The sequence below is a fragment of the Caretta caretta genome, chromosome 3 (assembly GCF_965140235.1).
Source record: "Caretta caretta isolate rCarCar2 chromosome 3, rCarCar1.hap1, whole genome shotgun sequence".
Classification (NCBI taxonomy): domain Eukaryota; kingdom Metazoa; phylum Chordata; order Testudines; family Cheloniidae; genus Caretta; species Caretta caretta.
The window spans coordinates 179,713,114-179,733,720 of NC_134208.1; the positions used below are offsets into that span (position 1 = coordinate 179,713,114).

The 20,607-nt window shown below is 44.6% G+C and overlaps 1 protein-coding gene across 3 annotated transcripts in view; it reads left to right on the forward strand.

Annotated features, from left to right (window-relative positions):
- Nucleotides 1-17,490, forward strand: part of PSME4 (proteasome activator subunit 4) — a 212,390-nt gene extending 194,900 nt beyond the window's left edge. For 2 of the 3 annotated variants that reach the window (XM_075127152.1, XM_048842866.2), the window contains 2 exons: nt 8,123-8,261; nt 8,850-10,564. In XM_075127152.1, coding sequence (XP_074983253.1) covers nt 8,123-8,257 — 135 coding nt within the window. In that variant the 3' untranslated portion in view covers nt 8,258-8,261; nt 8,850-10,564. Of the gene's footprint in view, nt 1-8,122; nt 8,262-8,849; nt 10,565-17,299 lie in introns of those variants that run through there. The other variant, XM_075127153.1, reaches the window with a different exon arrangement.
- Nucleotides 17,491-20,607: the final 3,117 nt, after the last annotated feature.

The window sequence follows — 20,607 nt, forward strand, 5'->3', positions numbered from 1 at the left end:
CCCCATCTTGCACCTCCAGTGGCAATTAACTAGTGCTGTGCGACCCTTTCACCCACCAGTTCCTTCTCAGCCGCCCTTGGTTCAAGTCAGGGCTCCAGCAGTGCGCGCTCTCGCTTTTATCTCAGATTTAGTTTAATTAAATTAGTCAAGTAGTTTAGTGTAGTTAGGGTAGTTGGTTAAGAACCCTTTATTTCTTTTTCTGCCCACTAAAAAATAAATAAAAAATTTTCCTTTCGTCCTCTTAAGGGACATTATTTTTCCTCAGAATGCCCGGGTCGCCTGGCTTTAAACGCTGCCTCTCCTGTCGCGAGGCAATTCCGCTTTCTGGTGGACACTCGCCGTGTCTCTGGTGCCTGGGGAACTTATGTGCCCCAGAAGTGCACCCCTTGTCACAGTCTTAAGACCCAGACAAGGAAAGTGAGGGATCTTAAACTGAAACTTATCCTAATGGAGAAGTCCCTCCATCCCGCCTCAGACCCGGGCTTGCAAACTTCTCCTGCCACCCTATCACCGCAGGCGGCTTCTGACAGACCCACCTCCTCCACCCGGAAAGGAAGGGACCTATCTCCTGAAGGATGTGGAAAGAGGAGAGCTAACACTCCCCTTACCAAGACCACATCAAAGAGGAAACATTCCCCGACTCCGTCCACCACATTGGTACCGAACACACCATGGCTTAGTGCCGTTGAGTCAGCGGGGACTTCCAGTACCGGCGGTACCATCACAGCCACAGACCCTAGCAGGCAGGCTCTGAGAAGGAGAGCAGACAGAAGACTGCCTCCTCCACCCCAGCACTAGTAGCACAGACAAAGAGCTCGGTACCAAGCAACTCTGCAGTACAAAAGGCAACAGTGCCACCTGCTGGCCCTATGTTCAATAGCACAGACACTGCACCACAGATTGTCATGCCATCCTCGGCATGCTCTCTGTTGGCTCCTTTCCTACTGGTACCGCAAGGTCCCCTGGTGCTGCCACAGTTCTCTGTACCGCTGTCAAGGCTGATTCTCCACTTTGGCACTTCAAGTGCAGAAGGTGGTGGCCCACAAGGATTTTTAAACATTAATACTGGCCACTCCAGGCTTGCATTAAACTCCCAAGGTTACAGCTTCTCTCTGACCTTGGATGGGTAGATGCTGCCACCACCCAAATTCAAACCCCTTGGGACCCAGGAAGGCACACTTGGGAATTCCTTCCTGTGGGGTACCGTCAAGCCCTTTCACTCCCCTCCGGGGAAGAGCTGAGAAAGAAAACAAAGAAAATTAGCTGTTAACCCCAGCTAATTGTAAGCGGGGGAATAGTCCCGCTATTGTGGGGAACTTTCCTGGCTTCTGCACTACCCCGGTGAAGTGGGCTAGCGAAAGGATCTGAGTCGTCACTCCCACTTCCTTTACCCAGTGGCCTCCCTGCCTTTGAGGACTCCCCTTCCACTCTCCTGTCTGGCAGAGTCCTTGTAACCCCAACAAGGCTGGGCCCCAGATTCCTGGGGAGCTTGATTCCCAACCCTGCTGTGGTCACCTAGGACAGGGGCTAGGGTGTCCCCACTCCGGGATGTACTCTCTGCCCTGGGCACTTCTCTGACCCATTGACCATTACATACAAGTTAAAGCAAATGCAAGTTATTTAATCAACACTTAATTTTAAAAAGAATAAGGGAAAGGTTAAAGGAAACACATCTACCCTTTCGGTGCAGGGAACATCACAAACAGTGTCTCTGGAATGTCCGGGCAGTTCACAGTCTGTTCCTTGTAAGTCCCAGGCCTCCTGCTCAGGCCCTGGCTGTGCTGCAGGGATGCTGTGGGTTGGACATTTGCTCTGGTGGTGGCCACACGCTCTCAGGCTCTAAGTGGTAGGACCCTTCTTCCCAGCGTTGTCCCCGCCCTTTCGGGCTTACGATCCAAGCCTGGCCTGCAGAGCGTCTTGGCTGAGGTGTCTCCCTGTGCTGGGCCCGCTGCCCAGGATCCCCCTTGCTCTCCCCAGCTGCTTACCACACCCAGCTCCAGACTGCTCCAGCCCCAGTTCTACCACTCTGTCTCAGCACTGCTGCTGCTGCTCTGCCTCCAGCTCCCTGGGCTGCTTCTTTGGCCCCTCTGGCTCTGGTTGCTGCAGCTCTGCTCCCAGGACGGATCTGCTCTGCAGGGTGCTTCTGTGACTCTGCTCCCAGCACTGACCTGCTTCCTGGGCTGCTTTTCTGGCCCCTGTGGCTCTGGTTGCTGCAACTCTCCTCCCAGGGAAGTCTGCTCTCTCTGGGCTGTGCCTCTGGCTTTGGGGCTGCAGCTCTGCTCCCAGGACAGAGTCTGCTCTCTCCGGGCTGCTTTTCTGGTCCCTCTGGATCTGGCACAGCTCATCTCCCCAGCTAAGCTTAGGCCCCTGCTTTCTCCTTAGCTCGGCCCCACTCTGTCTGACCCAGGCAATTCCAGCTTACACGGAGGACGGGACCTCTCTGGCCTCCTGACTCCCTGATTAGCCTGCCTGCCCTGTCATTCAGGCTGACCTGGAGCATTGGCCTCTCCCCATTGTTCCTGGGGGCTGTCAGTCTCAGGGTCCTGATTTCCCATCAACCCTTCCCCTTTTTTAGTACTGGGAGCTAGCAACTAAACACCCCCACTGAATGTTAGTAAGGGGGCAACAGTCCCCTTACATAATTAAACATCATATGCACAAACCTCTTCGAACACCAAAAATCCAATCCCGTTCTTAAAAAAGGTAAATTTTATTAAAAACAAAAAGAAAGAAAATATATATGGAGCTTAGGCTTTTGCTAGATTTAAAAAGAACAGTTCCAAAAATTAAGCACCCAAAATAGCTTTCTTGGGGGTTCAGTTTAAAGGTTACAAGCAAACAGAAGCATCTGTGGTCAGCACAGAGGAGTCCACAAGCTAATAAGAAATAAAAGAAAGAACCTAATCGCGTCTTTCTAAACATTCCTAATCTGCTTACACATTTGGGAGTTCCAAATAAGTAGTTCTAGGTATGATCGGATGATCTATGATCATACCTGGCTTAAAGCTTCTCATAGCATAACTGCTCCCTGTTCCCCTCTTTCCTGGAAAACAATAACAGAGACAAAGGGGAAGTTTTTTCCATTTTAAAAAGTTCTAGCCTTCCCATTGGCTCTTTTGGTCAGGTGCCAACTCCCTTTCCTTTATCTGGGGGACTTTGTTAACGCTTTACAGGTAAAGCAAGCAGGGAACAAACACCAAGAGGGACTTTATAGCTGGTTGACTGGCTGGCTGGGTGCCCGTAAAAGGGAGCTACCCCCCGCCCTTCATTTATCACAACCGCCTTTCACACAGGTACCTTCATCAGTACCACAGCCTCAAGAGTTTCTTGCTCCAAAGGACCTGACAATTGCCCCAGTACCAGAATTGTCTCTCCTTGGTACTGATACTTCTTCGGTACTTTCGCTAGTGCTCCCTCCACCAACTACAGTCGCTCCTCTATCTCTAGCGAGGAGGATGAAGATGAAGAAGGGGGAGGTTTTCTCCTCCCAACGCTCTTCACTTATGCAAGGCAGTGTTCGGTCCATACATCAGGAACTCCCTAAGCCTGCGCCAGCATCTGAATTTCAAGGGTGGTATGGTCACCCCTGGGAGCCCCATGCCCTTCCCATCTCAGTGGGCATTCTGGGACCCATGGGCAGCTTATAGACGGTTTTACCCCAGACCCCTAAGTGGCCCCATGGAGGTACATAGGCACTCTTCACCACTATCCACAGTGTCACCAGCTACCCCTCCCAAACAGCGTTGAGGAGAGGGAAGAAGGTTTAGCTTAGGAAGCAGCTCCTGCCACCTGCACTTCATTGTCACTGGATGAGATTATTATGCCCTTTACGCCTACTGCTGGAGTTGATTTCAGGAGTTTCCAGGAGCTCTTCAAAAGAATAGCAGAGACACTCCAGATAACCCTAGAGGAGATCTCTGAGTCACGTCACAAGCGCTTGGATATACTTCACACGTCACTTCCTCCAAGATTGCCCTTCAGATTAACTCAGCAATCATGGAATCCGCCACAAACATCTGGCAGACCCCTACCACCATCCCACCCACATGTAAGAGATCAGACAAAAAATATTACATCCCTTCGAAAGGGATGGAATCTCTATTCACATACCCTCAGACAAATTCATTGGCAATTGATGCAGTCAACAAACGGGGCAAACAGCATTACTCTAGAACCACCCATTATGATAAAGAGTGGAAAAGATTGGACTTACTCGGCCGCAAGGCCTATTCATCAACAACACTACACTTCCGGGTCGCTAATTATGAAGCATTTATGGCGAAGTATGACCATAAAAACTATTCCAAATTTTCTGACTTTATTGACTACATACCAGAGGACAAAAGAGAGCAGTTTACATAGCTCATTTCCAAGGGCCACCTCTTGGCTAGAACTGTCCTCAAAGCCTCTTTGGACTCCATTGACACGGCGGCAAGGATCATCGTACACACAGCAGCCAAGACAATACAGTAACCAGAGGCATAGATAGAGACCACTCAGACGCAGACCAAGCTCCTCCCAGCCCACCACATCTCAACAATCGACCTCTAAACAGCAGATTTGAAGGTTTGGTCAAGGGCTTACCAGACCTCCCCCTGACTTTTGCTCCCAACAACTTGCTGCCAGACCTCCCACCAACCATCCCTTTACCAATCGTTTAATACTGTTCTATCCAAACCGGTGAACCATCACTTCTGACAGATGGGTACTGGAAATCATCAAGCCTGGCTATGCCCTCCAGTTCCTCTCCATCCCTCCCTGTCCCTCTTCAGGGACCCCTCTCACGAGCCCTTCCTGAGACAGGAAGTGGAGCATCTCCTACAACTGGGCGCAGTAGAAACAGTTCTGGTACATCACAGAGGGAAGGGCTTCTACCTGTCAGGAATGGTCTAGATAATACTTAATCCTGCCACAAGTGCAGGGGACTGGACTAGATGACCTCTTGAGGTCCCTTCCAGTTCTATGATTCTATTCTCATTATTTTTTAACCCGAAAGAAGTCTGGAGGATGGAGACCCATCCTCGATCTCAGGAAGCTAAACAAATTCGTCAGAACACAACGTTCAGGATGGTTATGTTAGCTACAATCATTCCAGCACTGGAACAAAGGGATTGGTTTGCAGCCCTCAACCTGAAAGATGCATATTTTCACATTACAATAAGCCCTATGCACAACAAATTTCTTTGGTTCGTACTAGGACAGGACCATTTCCAATATACAGTACTATCCTTTGGCCTCTCCACGGCCCCCTGAGTATTTTCCAAAGTCCTTATTGTGGCCGCAGCCCACCTTCGCAAGCACTGGGTCATGATATACCCCTGCTTAGACGACCATCTGATCAAGGCTCACACTTGGGCAGAAGCCATCGCAGTCACGCACCAGACAACGTCACTCTTCACCAGTCTCAGTATACAAACAAACGTCCAAAATTCCACATTAACGCCAGTCCAGAAACTGGACTTAATCGGCGCGCATCTAAATTCTCTAGAAGTGACAGAATCATTACCTCTTCAGAGATTCACCACTCTAACAAACCACATCAGTACCTCAGTGCACAGCCCAAGGATATCGGCCGGGACCTGTCTTCAGCTACTAGATCACATGGTAGTGACTATGTACATGGTGAAACGTGCCAGACTGTACATGCACTGCTTGCAGTGTTGGCTCAAGATGGTGTTCATACCACACACATGCAATTTGAACCAACTTCTGAGTATGCCAACGAAGGTCAAGGACTCACTACAATGGTGAACTCACCCACACAATATCTGCGCAGGTGTCCCTTTCCTTCAGCCTCCTCCCAAATTGATAATCACAACGGATGCCTCTCTACTGGGGTGGGGTGCCCACCTGCATAAGCTCACAGTACAGGGAAGATGATATCCTTCCTAATCAACACTCCACATCAATGTATTGGAATTACTCGCAGTTTGCAATGCCTGTGCACATTTCATGCCTCTGATTAAAGACAAAAACATACAGATCATGATGGACAAAGTAGTCTGCATGTTCCACATAAGTAAATAGGGAGGAGTAAGATCACACTCCCTAGGTATGGAGGCCATAAAACTCTAGACATGGTGCATACAACACACAGTCACCATATCAGCCACCTACCTGCTGGGGGTCTCGGAATAGCACAGCCGACACATTAAGTCGAAGATTCTCGAATGACCACAAGTGGGCAATCAACACCTGCATGATCCAGAGCATATTGCAGCTATGGGGGTTCCCCGCGATAGACCTATTCAGCACAAAACAAAACAGCAAATGTCCAGTCCCAGAGTGGGTCTGGGATCAGGATCCAGCAGTGATGCATTTTTCATTCTGTGGCACATACCCCTCCTATATGCTTTTCCTCATACCCCATTGCTGTCCAGCATCCTGGACAAGATCAGAATCCATCAAGCCAGAGTCATTCTGATAGCACCAGCATGGCCCAGACAAACCTGGCACCCAAACCTGAAACAGATGTCATCATGCCCCCCTGGCTCCCACTTCTTCCCAATCTTCTCTCTTAGGATGCAGGTCAGACTCTCCATCCAAACCTGGAGTCGCTCCATCTCACATCCTGGCTCCTCAATGGTTCCATGGCAAAGGAGATAACTTGTTCTGAGGGTGTTAAAGACATCCGGCTAAACAGCAGAAGGCCCACTACACCGGCTACGTACCTACATAAATGGAAGAGATTCCACACGTAGTGTCTAAAAAAACAAATCGACGCCACCATCTCTCCCATACCATGGGACTACATGCTCTACCTTAAGAAATCTGGCCTTTCAATGAGTTCATTCCGGGTGCACCTGGCAGCCATTACAACATTCCATGACAAAGTGAACAGCATTTCAGTCTTTGCTCACCCAATTACCAAAAGATTCCTGCAGGGAGTGCGCAGCCTCTACCCAGAGCCCCAACACCCCCATAGGATCTGACTTTAGTGCTTTGATCTCTCACAACCGCCCTATTTGAACCATTGGCCATGTGTTCTCTTCTACATCTTTGCATGAAGGCGGCCTTCCTAGTTGCCATCATATGGGAGAAATTGCTGGTCTTATGGCTGGACCACCCTATGTGGTTTTTTTTAAAAAAAACAAGGTCATTCTGACCTAACCCCAAATTTTTGCATAAAGTCCCTTCTTTTTTCCACATCAATCAGCCTATCCATCTTCCCACATTCTTCCCTAAACCTCACAAGGACAGGCAAGAAGCAGTTTTCTACACCCTTGACGTTAGAAGGGCACTAGCCTTTTATCTTGAACAGACCAAATCGTTCAGGAAAACTCCTAAATTGTTCCTCTCCACCTCGGACCATTCCAAAGGAAAACCCATCTCTAGGCAGAGTCTTTCCAGATGAATTTCAGATTACGTTCAGCTCTGTTACCGACAACATGACCTACAACCCCCCTCAAGGGTTAGAACACACTCCACAAGATCTGTAGCCACATCGGTTGCCTTCCTGCACGATGTGCCTATTACCGACATGTGCAATACAGCTACTTGGACTTCTCCTCACACATTCATTCAACACTACATCATCCGTCAGGTCTCAGCCTCTGACACTCGGCTGGGACACACTATCTTATCATCCATTCAGACCTAACTCCAAATTCCCCCCTTTCCCCTGAGGGGCACTGCTTTACAGTCACCTAAAGTGGAGCACTCACTACTCGAAGAAGAAGAGAGGGTTACTCACCTTGTGCAGTAACTGAGGTTTTTCAAGATGGTTGTTCCTGTGGGTGCTCTACTGCCCACCCTCCTCCCCTCTACTTCGGCGTTCTAATTAATTCCTCTGCGGTAGAGAAGGAACTGGGGGAGTGAGGGGGCTGCACAGCACTAGTTAATTGCCGTTGCAGGCGCGAGACTGGGAGAGCGCATGTGTGGCCCAGCCAAGTATTTCTGTCAAAATTCTCCGACTAGAGGTGCAGGGTGCACAGTCACCTAAAGTGGAGCACCCACAGGGATTCACATCTCAAAGAACCTCAGTTACTGCACAAGGTGATTAACCCTCTCTTACTTTTGTTATTTGTTATCCCATTTAGGGAAACTTTCCACAGATGTGAAACAGTTCTAAAAAATATCAAAAATTGATACAGATCTAATTTTTTTCTTGCCTGCTACACAGATGACAGTAAAGAAAACACTGTCCAATTTCCGGAGGACACACCATGACAACTGGCAGGAGCACAAACAGCAGTTCACTGATGACCAGCTGCTTGTCCTTACAGACCTCTTAGTATCACCATGCTATTATGCTTAAATAGGTAAGGTTGCGTTTATTTTGGTTTAAATTAGAAAACATTCCCATTTTATGATGTCCACTCTAGCCATCCAGTCAAAGTAAAGGAAAGAAGGTCCCAGATCCAGGGAAAAGCGTTCCCTCCAAATGAAGTCCCTATCAATGCTCAGTGGAGTATCTTCTGTTGGTTGAAAACTCTGCTTTTAGTGACCTGCTGTTTATCTTTACTTTATTCAAACAAAAATAAGGGAATACACAATAAACTAAAAGTCTAGGACTTCAGAAGAAAAGAAGTTTTATCAACACTCCCTTTGCTCCCAAACCTTCTCGGCCCATAAGCTGCCCTCTGCATTTCTGTCAGAGGAGCATCACTAGAGAGACACAGGTACCTTGAGACTGAACATACCACATTCACAGTGTTCCTGGTCCTTGTTGACCTGCAGAACAAGGAATCAGACTTGAATTTGAACCCTGATCTCTTGCATGGGAATGATATGTGTTGTGACTGGACCACTGTGCTAGCCTGCAAGGGACTTTTTTAATCATCATTTTCTGTAGTATCACAAGAACATGGGTGAAGATATAATCTTGTTTTTAATTATTTCTATTTCAGGTTCTTCTTGGAAAAAATGAGGACCTAGAAACATTTCTGCAAAAATAAAGGAAACTCAAAACTAATTTATTGTGTATGGAACTTTTAGTCTTGGAAATCCTGATGCCTAATCAAAACCATTTTTAGAATACAAATATTAGGTCCTAACAGAGCTCTGTTCATCACAAATTACAACTCTACAGGGAGTAGCTCTGGGAGTCCTGCGTTCTTCCATTACTGCATCTGTGGGGCCAGATCATTACTTGTTTCAAAGCGTACTGTCATGGGCCTGCATTATACAACCTTACCACCTTCAACCTCTACTCACTGGCTTATACCACCCATCTCTTCCCATCGCCTCTTTTTTCTTTCTTATTCCATGTGCCCAGCCATTTTTTACGTCCGTGGATTTGCAGAGCACACACGACTGCAAGTCTGAACATTCTAAGGGAAGTGCTCCAGTTTTGGTTGACATTTTTTATCGTATCAACCTGCAGGAGCTGGTACCTATGAACCTCAAACCCACCTACTCCCATGACAAGAGGCCAGGAACCTATTTTTCTCAAAGGATTTTTTTTCACCGCTTGCATTCAAGTACCCATTTGGTGACAAACTCTGTGCCATTTAATCCATCTGAGAGTTGGACTACCCTTTTAAATCTGACCTTCTATGGAAATGGAAATATCCATTCTGTCCTCTCCAGCCTAGATCAGTACTATGGAAAGTGGGGAAATTTCCATGGCCTGGCCAAGTTTTAGGAGGTAATCTGACCAGGTGCACAACTTAAACCCATGACCATCTGCAGCTTCCTAAGGGTGGAAGGCTGTGGATCTTTTCAGATGAATAGAGCCCATAGATAATGAATTTTTTGCTATCAAGCAATGTTTTAATTCAGAGACTGAAGAGTATGTACAGTGTGTAAAAGCACTGAATGGCTGAATTTTTTTAACAGAATATTCTCATTAAAAAGACTATTAGTCACTATTTGGAGAAGCATATCTTGCATAAATGGAAGACTGCTAAGATTGTGGAAGTTCTGTTTTTGGTTTTGGTTTTTTGCCTGCAAGTTTGTTCAGAGACTGATATCTATTGGCTATTTAACGACATGTTTAATATGTGTTACATAGATGTAAAAGATTGTATAAATTGTAGAGGCATTGCTTTAGGAAGACATTGTACAGTTTGCAACCTTTTACATAACATCATTGTGAGATTAATTTGTAAAAATTCACACTTCAGTGTTAATACTATAGTGCTTCTGGCTTTTGTATCAAATCAAATGCCATTAGTGTTTTTTAAATTATTTTCTTTAGCAAAATATCTTTCCTTGTTTAAAAGGCAGAAATTTTATTTTGTTTTAGTTTTCATTTATCTCATGACTGCATCTGATGAGGATTTTAATGCAACATTTGTGACCATCTCTAAATGCTAACATCACATGTTTTGATGTGATAAGATTATAGAAAGCAAGGTACCTCCTACAATGAAATAGTTCACAAGTTGATGTGTTTCATCTTTCACACAACCTGTACAGTCTTCCTTACAGGAACACTACAATATATTTTGAAATATCTACCTGCTGATTGAGTGACTCAATACAATTTTAAAGCACAGCAGTGTTCCTAGTACAGTATTTACTAAGTGTCAGCACACAGATGTAACCACTGTATAGTGTAGTGCCAAAATTATTTCAATTGTGTACCTAGTTTAAAACCCAATAAATGGATTGTTTGTAACATCTGCATTTTTTGTCTTTCACTACTTTCAGAATCTAATTTAGGATTGTCTACTCCAATTTCTATGGGGTTTTTGAATCAGATCTATATGCGTTGTGGAATTCAAGAGAAGTCAGGTTGTTTATGTGGTGCAGACTGTAGGTTGCCATTTTAAATTTTTTTGTATTAACAATAGTCTCTTTACCCATCACTGAAATGCACTACCTCAGGAATAGAACATGTCATCTGTTCTAACATCACACAGCACCACAGTTAACGACAGCAAGGGAATAACACTGCATTCATTTGAAATGTGGGTATAATTTTAAGAGGGCACAAATGGAAGTTGGCCAAGATATTGAGATCACCACCATTCTATTGAGAAAATTTCTTTAGGAATACTTAACCACAGGTGGACACAACCTCTGTTTTATGACACTTCCTAGAATTAGCATCTCAACAACAAATTTCCCTTTAATACCTTACTTGAGATATTCAATCAGTACTACTGCAGAGGGAAGAATGCCAGTTGTTGAATGACCAGTCCCTACTCCAGTAGGATCCTAGGTTTTCTTTTGTCCTTGCATTGATGTGCTGATGATGCCTCACCCTCCTTAGCTTGTGAATTCTGATGAGACCAGGACCAAAGGCTTTTCCTTCACAACAGTGAATTCATTAGTCAAACGGCTGTCTAAAGTCAAAGAAATTCAGCTCTCTCCAGTAGCATAAAAATTAACTTTGAAAGCACTAAAGATTGTAGAAAGCACATGTAATAAGCTATGCTATTTAAAGCACAACACCTCAGCTGAGAATTGATGTAGGAAAGCAGAAAGTTCTGCTTTGCCCCCTATGCTGGATTTAGGGCAATTGACATAGGAGCCAGCTTCACATCAGATGAGAATTCCCATTCTCAGTTGGCAAACTAGCCAGATTATGGAACTGGGATAAAAAGGGAGCTGAGAATATGGCCTGGTGCTTCAAAGATAATAATAACTGTATTGTAGCTAATAAGCAACTAGCACTGGCCATGATAGGTGAGCTCTGCAAATCCGTAGTAAATTGCTCAACTTGAAAATTCCCTGGGATAAAAATGTACTTGTGATTGTGCAAACAAATTTGTCTTTTAACTATTTCTTCCGTGGCTCAGATTAATTTCATTCTGTCCTAGGCTTGGGCCATGATATGTGTAGTACAAAGAGAGCCTAAGACATGAGGCCTTGTATAAGAGGCCTGGTATGAGGCCTGAAGCCTGAACTACAGTAGTGGTCAAGCCTTGCTGGTATAAAGCAAAGTTAGCAAAAGTCAGATTGTGAGCATAAGTCAGACCCTGTTACAAAACATTCCTGCTTGCAAGTTCACAGAACCTGGCAAGAACAGGGCTGGCATTGCAAAAGCACAGACCTTCCTGGAAAGTACTCGGCACAGGACACTCATGCAAACACATTGCAGAAGAGTGGTACCAGAACACCCCGATACAAGGTTATGGTGTAAACACACTCCCCAAAGATATACAAGGATACACTGACCCCTCTTAAAGATAAAGTCAGGATACCAGGGTGATGGATAGAGATGTTTTGATCAAACCAACATGTACAAGGTAAAAGGGGGTAACTGATGTCAGAGGGGCAATACATAACTTGCTAGTATCAGTGTATAAAGAGGGATCTCAGAGGGCATGTCTTTGGCTGGCCAAGGGGGGGAATGGAAAGTCCTGCCATTCACTGAGCTGGTCCATTGTAATAGGCATGCATGTCTTAGTGGTCCTGTAGCATCTGTAGGACCGTGCTTTGTTGACAATAAACCTGGCCAGGCACCTTCGCTACTGAAACAGGTCAGTGATCTTTGTGGGCAGTTTGATCGAGGTCTGCTGTGTTGGCTATCTGCGCAGAGCTGGGACAGCACACAGAAAGAACACACACACACAGCCAATGATTAACTACAATATGTTTTGCCAAAACATTAGATTTAGGAACCATTTCTTGGGGTACCATCTTTGTTCATTGCTAAAATTTTCTTTTTTGGCTTCCCTCAAGCAACATACCGTAGAACCATAGAAGATTAGGGTTGGAAGAGACCTCAGGAAGTCATCATGTCCAACTCCTTGCTCAAAGCAGGACCAACCCCAACTAAATCAGATATTCCAAAGCTAGCAATCACCAACGTATTTCTAACTAGCTTCCACCAATTTCAGCCATAAAATATTATTGTGAATCCCAACATATCCCCCAGTCTGAGACATTTAGATTGTGCCTCTTCTCACAGATACTGGAGGCAGTTCACTTGTTTGTGGGGCTTGGCCCTTCTGCACTTAAACCACATTCTGAGTGATGGCTTCAATGCTCCCACCTTGTCATTGCCATCCTAGTTTATAAAGATAATTGTTCATGCAGTAACAAGCAACGTCTTTTCCCCTGGTCTCTGCTGTCCCTTAGGGGACAGAAGTTTCTTGGGTTTTGCTCTCCAGAATCCCTTCTAAGTCTCCTCCCAACCATGGTGGAGCATGCTAAACAGAGCAAGCAGAAAGCTGAATTGCTCCATCTGCAAGGAGACCCTCTCAGGATCTGCAGAAGAGGTTCTCTGCCACAACTGCTTCCTGCCTGCCCTGACTTGAACATCCCGGCTGAGGGGGATTCTTCCGCAAAGACCCCACAGTAAAGAAGATAAAAGGGACTTTGGAGTGGACTCTAAAGCCTCCCTGGCAACCACATTTCACTACACCCACGTTGTTCTGAAGCAATGACACAAAAGCCTCCACATCTGCAATCATGTCAAATTCCTATCAGTGCTATAAAAAATTTATCTCTGAAGTCTGTGATAGACTCTGTGAGGCATCCAGTGAGAGCCATGGAAGTTAGAATACCAGGCACCAGCTCTATCTTAAACTTTGGACTCATTACTTGACAGCAATTCCTCTGTGCCTCAGAATTCTCCAGTTGAATCCTTTGTGGGGAAGAGCTCATAGACTTTAAGACCAGAGGGGACCCTCATGATCATCTAGTCTGACCTCCTGTGCATTGCAGCCCACAGAACCTCACCCACCTAGCTCTATCAGGGGCAGCCAACAGCACAAACAAGCCAAGGTATTTATGCCACCCTCTGGCAAAATTCAAGAACTACAAGCCTTTGTGCACAGGCAGAAGCTCCTTTCGTCACTACCTACAGAAAAGGTACCAGAGAAGGGATTTCTCTTATTTCAGGGGTAAGATCTGAAGCAACAGGGCAGCCCTGGTCAAGGAATAGGTCCTACTTTTCCCTCAGTATGAATGCACCTGGGTCCTTTGTTCAGAAACTGGCCTGGGAGGCCCACTACTCATCTGTCTCGTTCTGTTCAACTTCAGGCAAGTGGATACTGGACACACTGCAGCATGTTATTCTCTGGAGCACCAGCCTACTTCATAGTCTACTCAGCTTCAAGGGATGTTGCCACATTTCAAACAACACTACCAGAGATAGCGCACCACTTAGACCGAGACGTAAGAGAAGCTGTCTCTGTCTGAAGAGAGATCCTCAGGGCTCTGCCCAGCTTTTTTCATACTATAAAGACACTGAAGTAGAGTTTGGGCCATGTTAAACTTCAAGAGGCTGAACAGTTCAATGAAGATGACAGAACTTAGGATAGAAATGATAAATTTATAGTTTCAGCAATGTATCCAAGGGAGCTGCTCATGTCAGTGGATTTTTCTAATGCAGACCCAGATTTTTCTCGTGTACTTTTCCCCTGTATCCCTTTTCTCCAGGTGCAATTGGTCATTGTTTTGCTTATGTAAGTTCCAAATTAACTCAGCCTGGTTCTACTGTCTCTCTGATAGAATCCCAGTTTATTTAAACTTCTGTAATGTACTTTTCATAGCAAAAAGAAAAGGAGTACTTGTGGCACCTTAGAGACTAACCAATCGATGAAGTGATCCGATGAAGTGAGCTGTAGCTCACAAAAGCTTATGCTCAAATAAATTGGTTAGTCTCTAAGGTGCCACAAGTACTCCTTTTCTTTTTGCAAATACAGACTAACATGGCTGTTACTCTGAAACTTTTCATAGCAGTTTATCAACTTTAGAAAAACCTCCCCTCTCCCCTTTTCGTAATTTCATTCTACAAGTGGTGAGCTGAGTTAAATTATTTTCATTTTACTTTCATTTATATTTTTCAGCACCTGTCTAGAGCTGTTTTAGAAAAGTTGTGAAACACACACACTCTGTTATAAAGAGGAATGATATTTAAAATTCTTTTCAAAAATAATACCCAACCTCATGCAGAAAATATTCACAGGACTTGGCCTTGCATTGGAAAAGATGCCTTGGGGATCAAGTTTCTTAAGTAGTAGTTTACTAGAGGGTGTGTGTGTGATGTTTAGTAATGTTAGGATTAAAGACCGTCATATGTTAGAAATGCTTATTGTCGAGGGATGTTCTAAGAATACTGTAAAGAATGAGTTCATATCCAAATGTCTAATGAGAGATGCTGCAAAAATGATTGCGATCATGTTTCCTGTCTCACAGACACGAATTGATTTTGCTGTCAGCCATCCTTTTTAAAAGGGGAAGACGAGAGAGAGACTTAGGTTGCCAATGTAAAAGGATTGTGCAGTATTGTTTCTTGTTCCCATGGAGATCCTTTTTGCCTCAATTCATCTCTTCACTTCCTAAATACAAGACCTGAGTTCTAATGACCTTTTTGTCTAGCACATGCCACATTCTGTGATCTTCATAGCAGCTCAGCAGACTATGTACAGTAGTCCTGTGCTCTGCTTGTTTTATTTTGGTGATTGATATTAAAAAGAGAATTTGAACACACAACCTTCTACTTAAATTTGTAAAAGACTGCCACACTTCTACTAGAAACATTTGTGCTGTACCCAGAGGTATATTTCTACATTTTGATAACTATAGTACTGTAAAAAAAATTCTCGCCTCTGAGGTCTTCCATATTAATTAATTATTACCTTTAGCGAAACAGTTTTTCCTTTTGAGAAAGTGTCCAGTTCACAAATATTTAACCCTTCACTACCACCTCTAATGGGCAAAAATTTTCAAACTACGGTTTTTGAAACTAAGCTCCTAAATCCATATTTTGGCATCTCGGGGCTGGATATTCAGAAATGCCGAAGTGACCAAGGAAGTCAGTGAGACTTGTGCTTCCAAGCTCTTAAGCACTTTTGAAAACCCGACCCTAAATAAATAGCCTGATTTTCAAAGTGCTGAGCAGCCTTTTCTCAACCCATTTATGTCGGTGCCCAAATGGGAATTCAGGAGCCTGATTGTAAGCACCCAAGTTTGAAACTATGACCAATAATAATATTTTGCACTTATACGGACCTTTCCATCCCTAGACCTTAAAGTACTTTGCAAAGAAGGGCAAGTTATCATTTCCACTTTTCAGATGGGGAAACTGGGGCACAGAGGGTTTCCATAACTTCCAGAAGGTCACATAGTAAGTCAATAGCACATTCAGAAACAGAACCCAGGCCTGCTAACTCCACTGTTATTAAGCTGTTGTAAGAATAATAGCAGAAGAAACTTTCAAAAACGTTATTTGAGCAGCACCAAAAATAGTCACACTCTGCTGTAAGTTTTGCACAAACAGTCCCTGGTCTTGCATTTGTCAGAATCATCCTGTTAGTCCCCAAACATGCTAAATGGCTCGGAAAGAGTTTCTCACTCAAACTGAACAGTATTAATCACTTTGCGGTAACTCCCTCCTGCATGTAGTAAAAGATCAGAGACTGATTTTTCAGTTGTGTTTAATTACACAATAATGTTTTCTCTGAGGTCTATAGCTAAACTTAAGGGGTGAAATCATGGCTCCATTGAAGTCAGTGACAAAACTCCCAGTGCCTTCAGTGAGGCCAGGATTTCACCCCAGGAAGATAAATGAACCGTGATCCAGGAACATCACAAGAGACAGGACAGCTGAGAAAAGCATAATCTGAAGCAGTAAGGCACAACTGATGCCTTGGGGAACCCCATTCTGCATATCTTGATAACAGCAACATGGAACAAGTGTTTAGGCCAGAAGAGTCTCTCCTTCTTTTAATAACGGTGGCTACGCCAGTGGCCCTTTCCGGGAGGAGACTGACATCTCATTGCTGAACAGCCCTATAATTAATTTCAATAGAAAAATAGCTGGAAGAGAATTTAGCCTACAGTGTGCATTGGCCAGGCTGGTGAACTGAGTCATAAGTTTATTGAACAAAAATATTTGCCATATTCTTGGTTTTATAAAGAAATGTTTTAAAAATAAATCTACACGTATCTCAGATGAACTTTCAAACTGTCAGTGCAACTTTCCTGTGTTGCTGTTTTGTTGCATATACAAAGCACTGCAATGCTTTTATGTATTTGTCTGGGCTTTTTCCAGTGATGGATAACAAATTCATACAAAACCAGTACAGTGCATGCAATACCAATACATAAAGCAGGAGTCCTTGCACAATAGCAGTTTCATAGCACCTCGCTGCCTTGTCCAGTCAGGCTGGTTAATATCTAGTGTGTATTGCTGCCATACATTTTCAGTGACTAATGACTTTCGGTGCTGTCATTTTTGAATGCCTAACTTGAGACCCTTGAGGAGGCATATTTTCAGAGGGCAGGTGCTGAGCATTTCCTGCAAATGAAGCCCATTTAAGTGTATCTAATTGGGCACCCAAAAATTGAGACACCCAGAATCTCGAGTCACTTTGAAAACTGACCACAATGTTTTGTGAATGGCAAGTAAATTAATGTAGCACTCAAAGAATGAGATACTATTTGTGTTTATTAGTTGTCCTGTGACAGCACCTAGGAGCCCAGGTCATGGACCAGGATCCCACTGTGCTAGGCGCTGTACAAAACAGAACAGAAAGATGAAGAGCTCAAAACGTACGTATAAGTCAAGAGACAACACGAGGTGGCTACAGAGAGATGGGGGAGATACCGTATTCAGTTTTCTGAGGTATTTTTTAAAGCCACCTAGATACATTTTCTCCATTGGTAACCTTGGATAATAAACTTTCTTCACAGGGGTGGTGGGAGGCTGATTTGCATTCATGTTTATAAAGTGCTCTGACATCTTTACATGAAAAGTGCTAAAGAAATGCAAAGTATTAATACTGAATGCTGTCAAGTGGACCCTCACCAATCTACCCTTTGGCTAATTTCCAGCTCACAGTAAAGATGTAATAGCAGATGCTGCAATGACATTTCATATTATTTGAGATTTCATTCTTTGTATTAAATACATTACAACGTATGCTGAAGTTTCAAATACTGTAGTGTGATTAATATAGAACACATTATGGAAATATGCTCCACCTTTGGGCGGGAGGAGGGTTGGTTTGATTTTATCATCATATTTGTTCACATAGGACCCAATTCGGCAAAGCACTTAAGTGTGTGTTTAACTTTAAGCATGTGATTACTTGACTTCAATAGGACTGTAATGCGGGAGGGGAGAGATCTGTTCTCTGCTGTGGCATCCCCCAGTGGCTGCATCTGGGAATTAGCTCTGCCTATTTGGATGCCTTCTTCCTTCACTTGCTCCCTTGCGACGTAGCCCCTCTTGCTCTCTAGGAATCACAGTGCTTCCTCTTCGTGATTCAGCCCTTTGGCCAGGTCACTACATAGTTTTCCCCTTCCAAGGTAATAAAGTCTCACTGGACCAGCTGTCCGAGTGCCATTCCAGGCAGTCTTCCTATTCAAGATTGTGCCACTTTCCAAGAGGCTGTTAGGGGAATGCAGGCATGCACACTACTCCAGGTTCCAGCCCAGAGACCCTACAATTGGCAGCCAAGGCTTGCACTGTCTCAATCCTCACTGCCATGTCCGTGGGAGTCTTCCTACTCCACCCTCTGCAGGTTTTCTTCACCACCACCACCACCACCACCCCTCTGGGTAAACCCTTCCCTTGGGGTCAAGATCCCAGGGTGTCCACACCCCCACTGGGTTTCCTCTTTCAGGTTCAGAGTGTGACTGCAGACCTCCAGGCTGCAGCCCCTGCTATTCCCATGTCCTGGCTTTAGACAAGCTCCTGCTCAGATGGGCTCCAGCTCCAATTAGTGCTTGTCAGTCAAGCCTAAGTCTCCCCAAGGTCCAGTCTACTAGGTTAATTAGCTCCTTCTGAGCCACCTTCATCCCTTCGGGGGGTGGGGGAGTGAATACCTCATCATAGGGATTACTTGTACACTTAAAGTCAAGCACGTACTTAATTGCTTTACCAGACTGAGGTCTTGGTGTCAGATTCTGGTATCCCTACATTAGGTAGCACCTTAGCCTACAAGCTGAATGAAATGGAATTCACCACAAAGTAGTTCTGTAGCCTAAGTGTTATATTTGCTTGAGGTGTGTGCATGAGCCACACAGGAATTATCATGAGCACAGAGTTAACCAGATGCATTGGGGCACAGGGGTGAGGGGGAGAGCTGCTTTCTTCTAAAGCATGAAGCAAAGGCAACTAACTCTAGGATTCAGGATGCCAGATTCGATGGAGCTTTGGTCTGATCTGGTGTAGCAGTGCCTATATTTATAGTACTTCTAAATATATGAAAGCTGCATTTGGGGCAGGAGAGGAGTTAAAAATGCCAGATGCAATATTTATTGATGTTTTGTTGGAAGAATGATAATCAATGGGACACGGTAATACAAGAGTACAAAATATATAGGAATGACAGAGTAGGTAATACTGGTGCGGGTGAGGCACTGTATGTGAAAGAAATCATAGAATCAAATATAATAAAAATCTTAAATGAATCAAACAGTACCATAGAATCTCTATGGATAGAAATTCCATGCTTGAAAAATAAGAGTACGGCGGTAGGAATATACTACCACCCACCTATGTAAGATTGCAATGGTGATTGTGAAATGCTCAGGGAGATCAGAGAAGCTGCAAAAACAGAAATAATGTGGGGGGGTTAACTATCGCCATATTGACTGGTAACATGTCACCTCAAGACAGGATGCAGAGATAACATTTCTAGACAACATTAATAACTGTTTCTTGAAGCAGCTACTCCTGGAACCCACAAGAGGATGAATAGGTCGGAATATGAACAAGAGGCTGCTAGGCAGCTCTCCAACACCACATTCTCCAAACCATTACCTTCTGATCCCACTGAGGGTTACCAAAAAAAAACTACACCATCTGCTCAAGAAAGTCCCTGAAAAAGCACAAGAACAAATCTGCACAGACACACCCCTGGAACCCCGAACTGGGGTATTCTATCTGCAACCCAAGATCCATAAACCTGGAAATCCTGGACGCCCCATCATCTCAGGTATTGGCACCCTGACAGCAGGATTGTCTGGCTATGTAGACTCCCTCCTCAGGCCCTACGCTACCAGCACTCCCAGCTATCTTCGAGACACCACTGATTTCCTGAGGAAACTGCAATCCATCGGTGATCTTCCTGAAAACACCATCCTGGCCACTATGGATGTAGAAGCCCTCTACACCAACATTCCACACAAACATGGACTACAAGCTGTCAGGAACAGTATCCCCGATGATGTCACAGCAAACCTGGTGGCTGAACTTTGTGACTTTGTCCTCACCCATAACTGTTTCACATTTGGGGACAATGTATACCTTCAAATCAGCGGCACTGCTATGGGTACCCGCATGGCCCCACAGTATGCCAACATTTTTATGGCTGACTTAGAACAACGCTTCCTCAGCTCTCGTCCCCTTATGCCCCTACTCTACTTGCACTACATTGAGGACATCTTCATCATCTGGACCCATGGAAAAGAAGCCCTTGATGAATTCCACCATAATTTCAACAATTTCCATCTCACCATCAGCCTCAGCCTGGACCAGTCCACACGAGACACTACAGTGCTAATAAGCGATGGTCACATAAACACCACCCTATACCGGAAACCTACTGACCGCTATTCCTACCTACATGCCTCCAGCTTTCATCCAGACCACACTACACGATCCATTGTCTACAGCCAAGCTCTACGATACAACCGCATTTGCTCCAAATCCTCAGACAGAGACAAACAACTACAAGATCTCTATCAAGCGTTCTTACAACTACAATACCCACCTGCTGAAGCGAAGAAACAGATTGACAGAGCCAGAAGAGT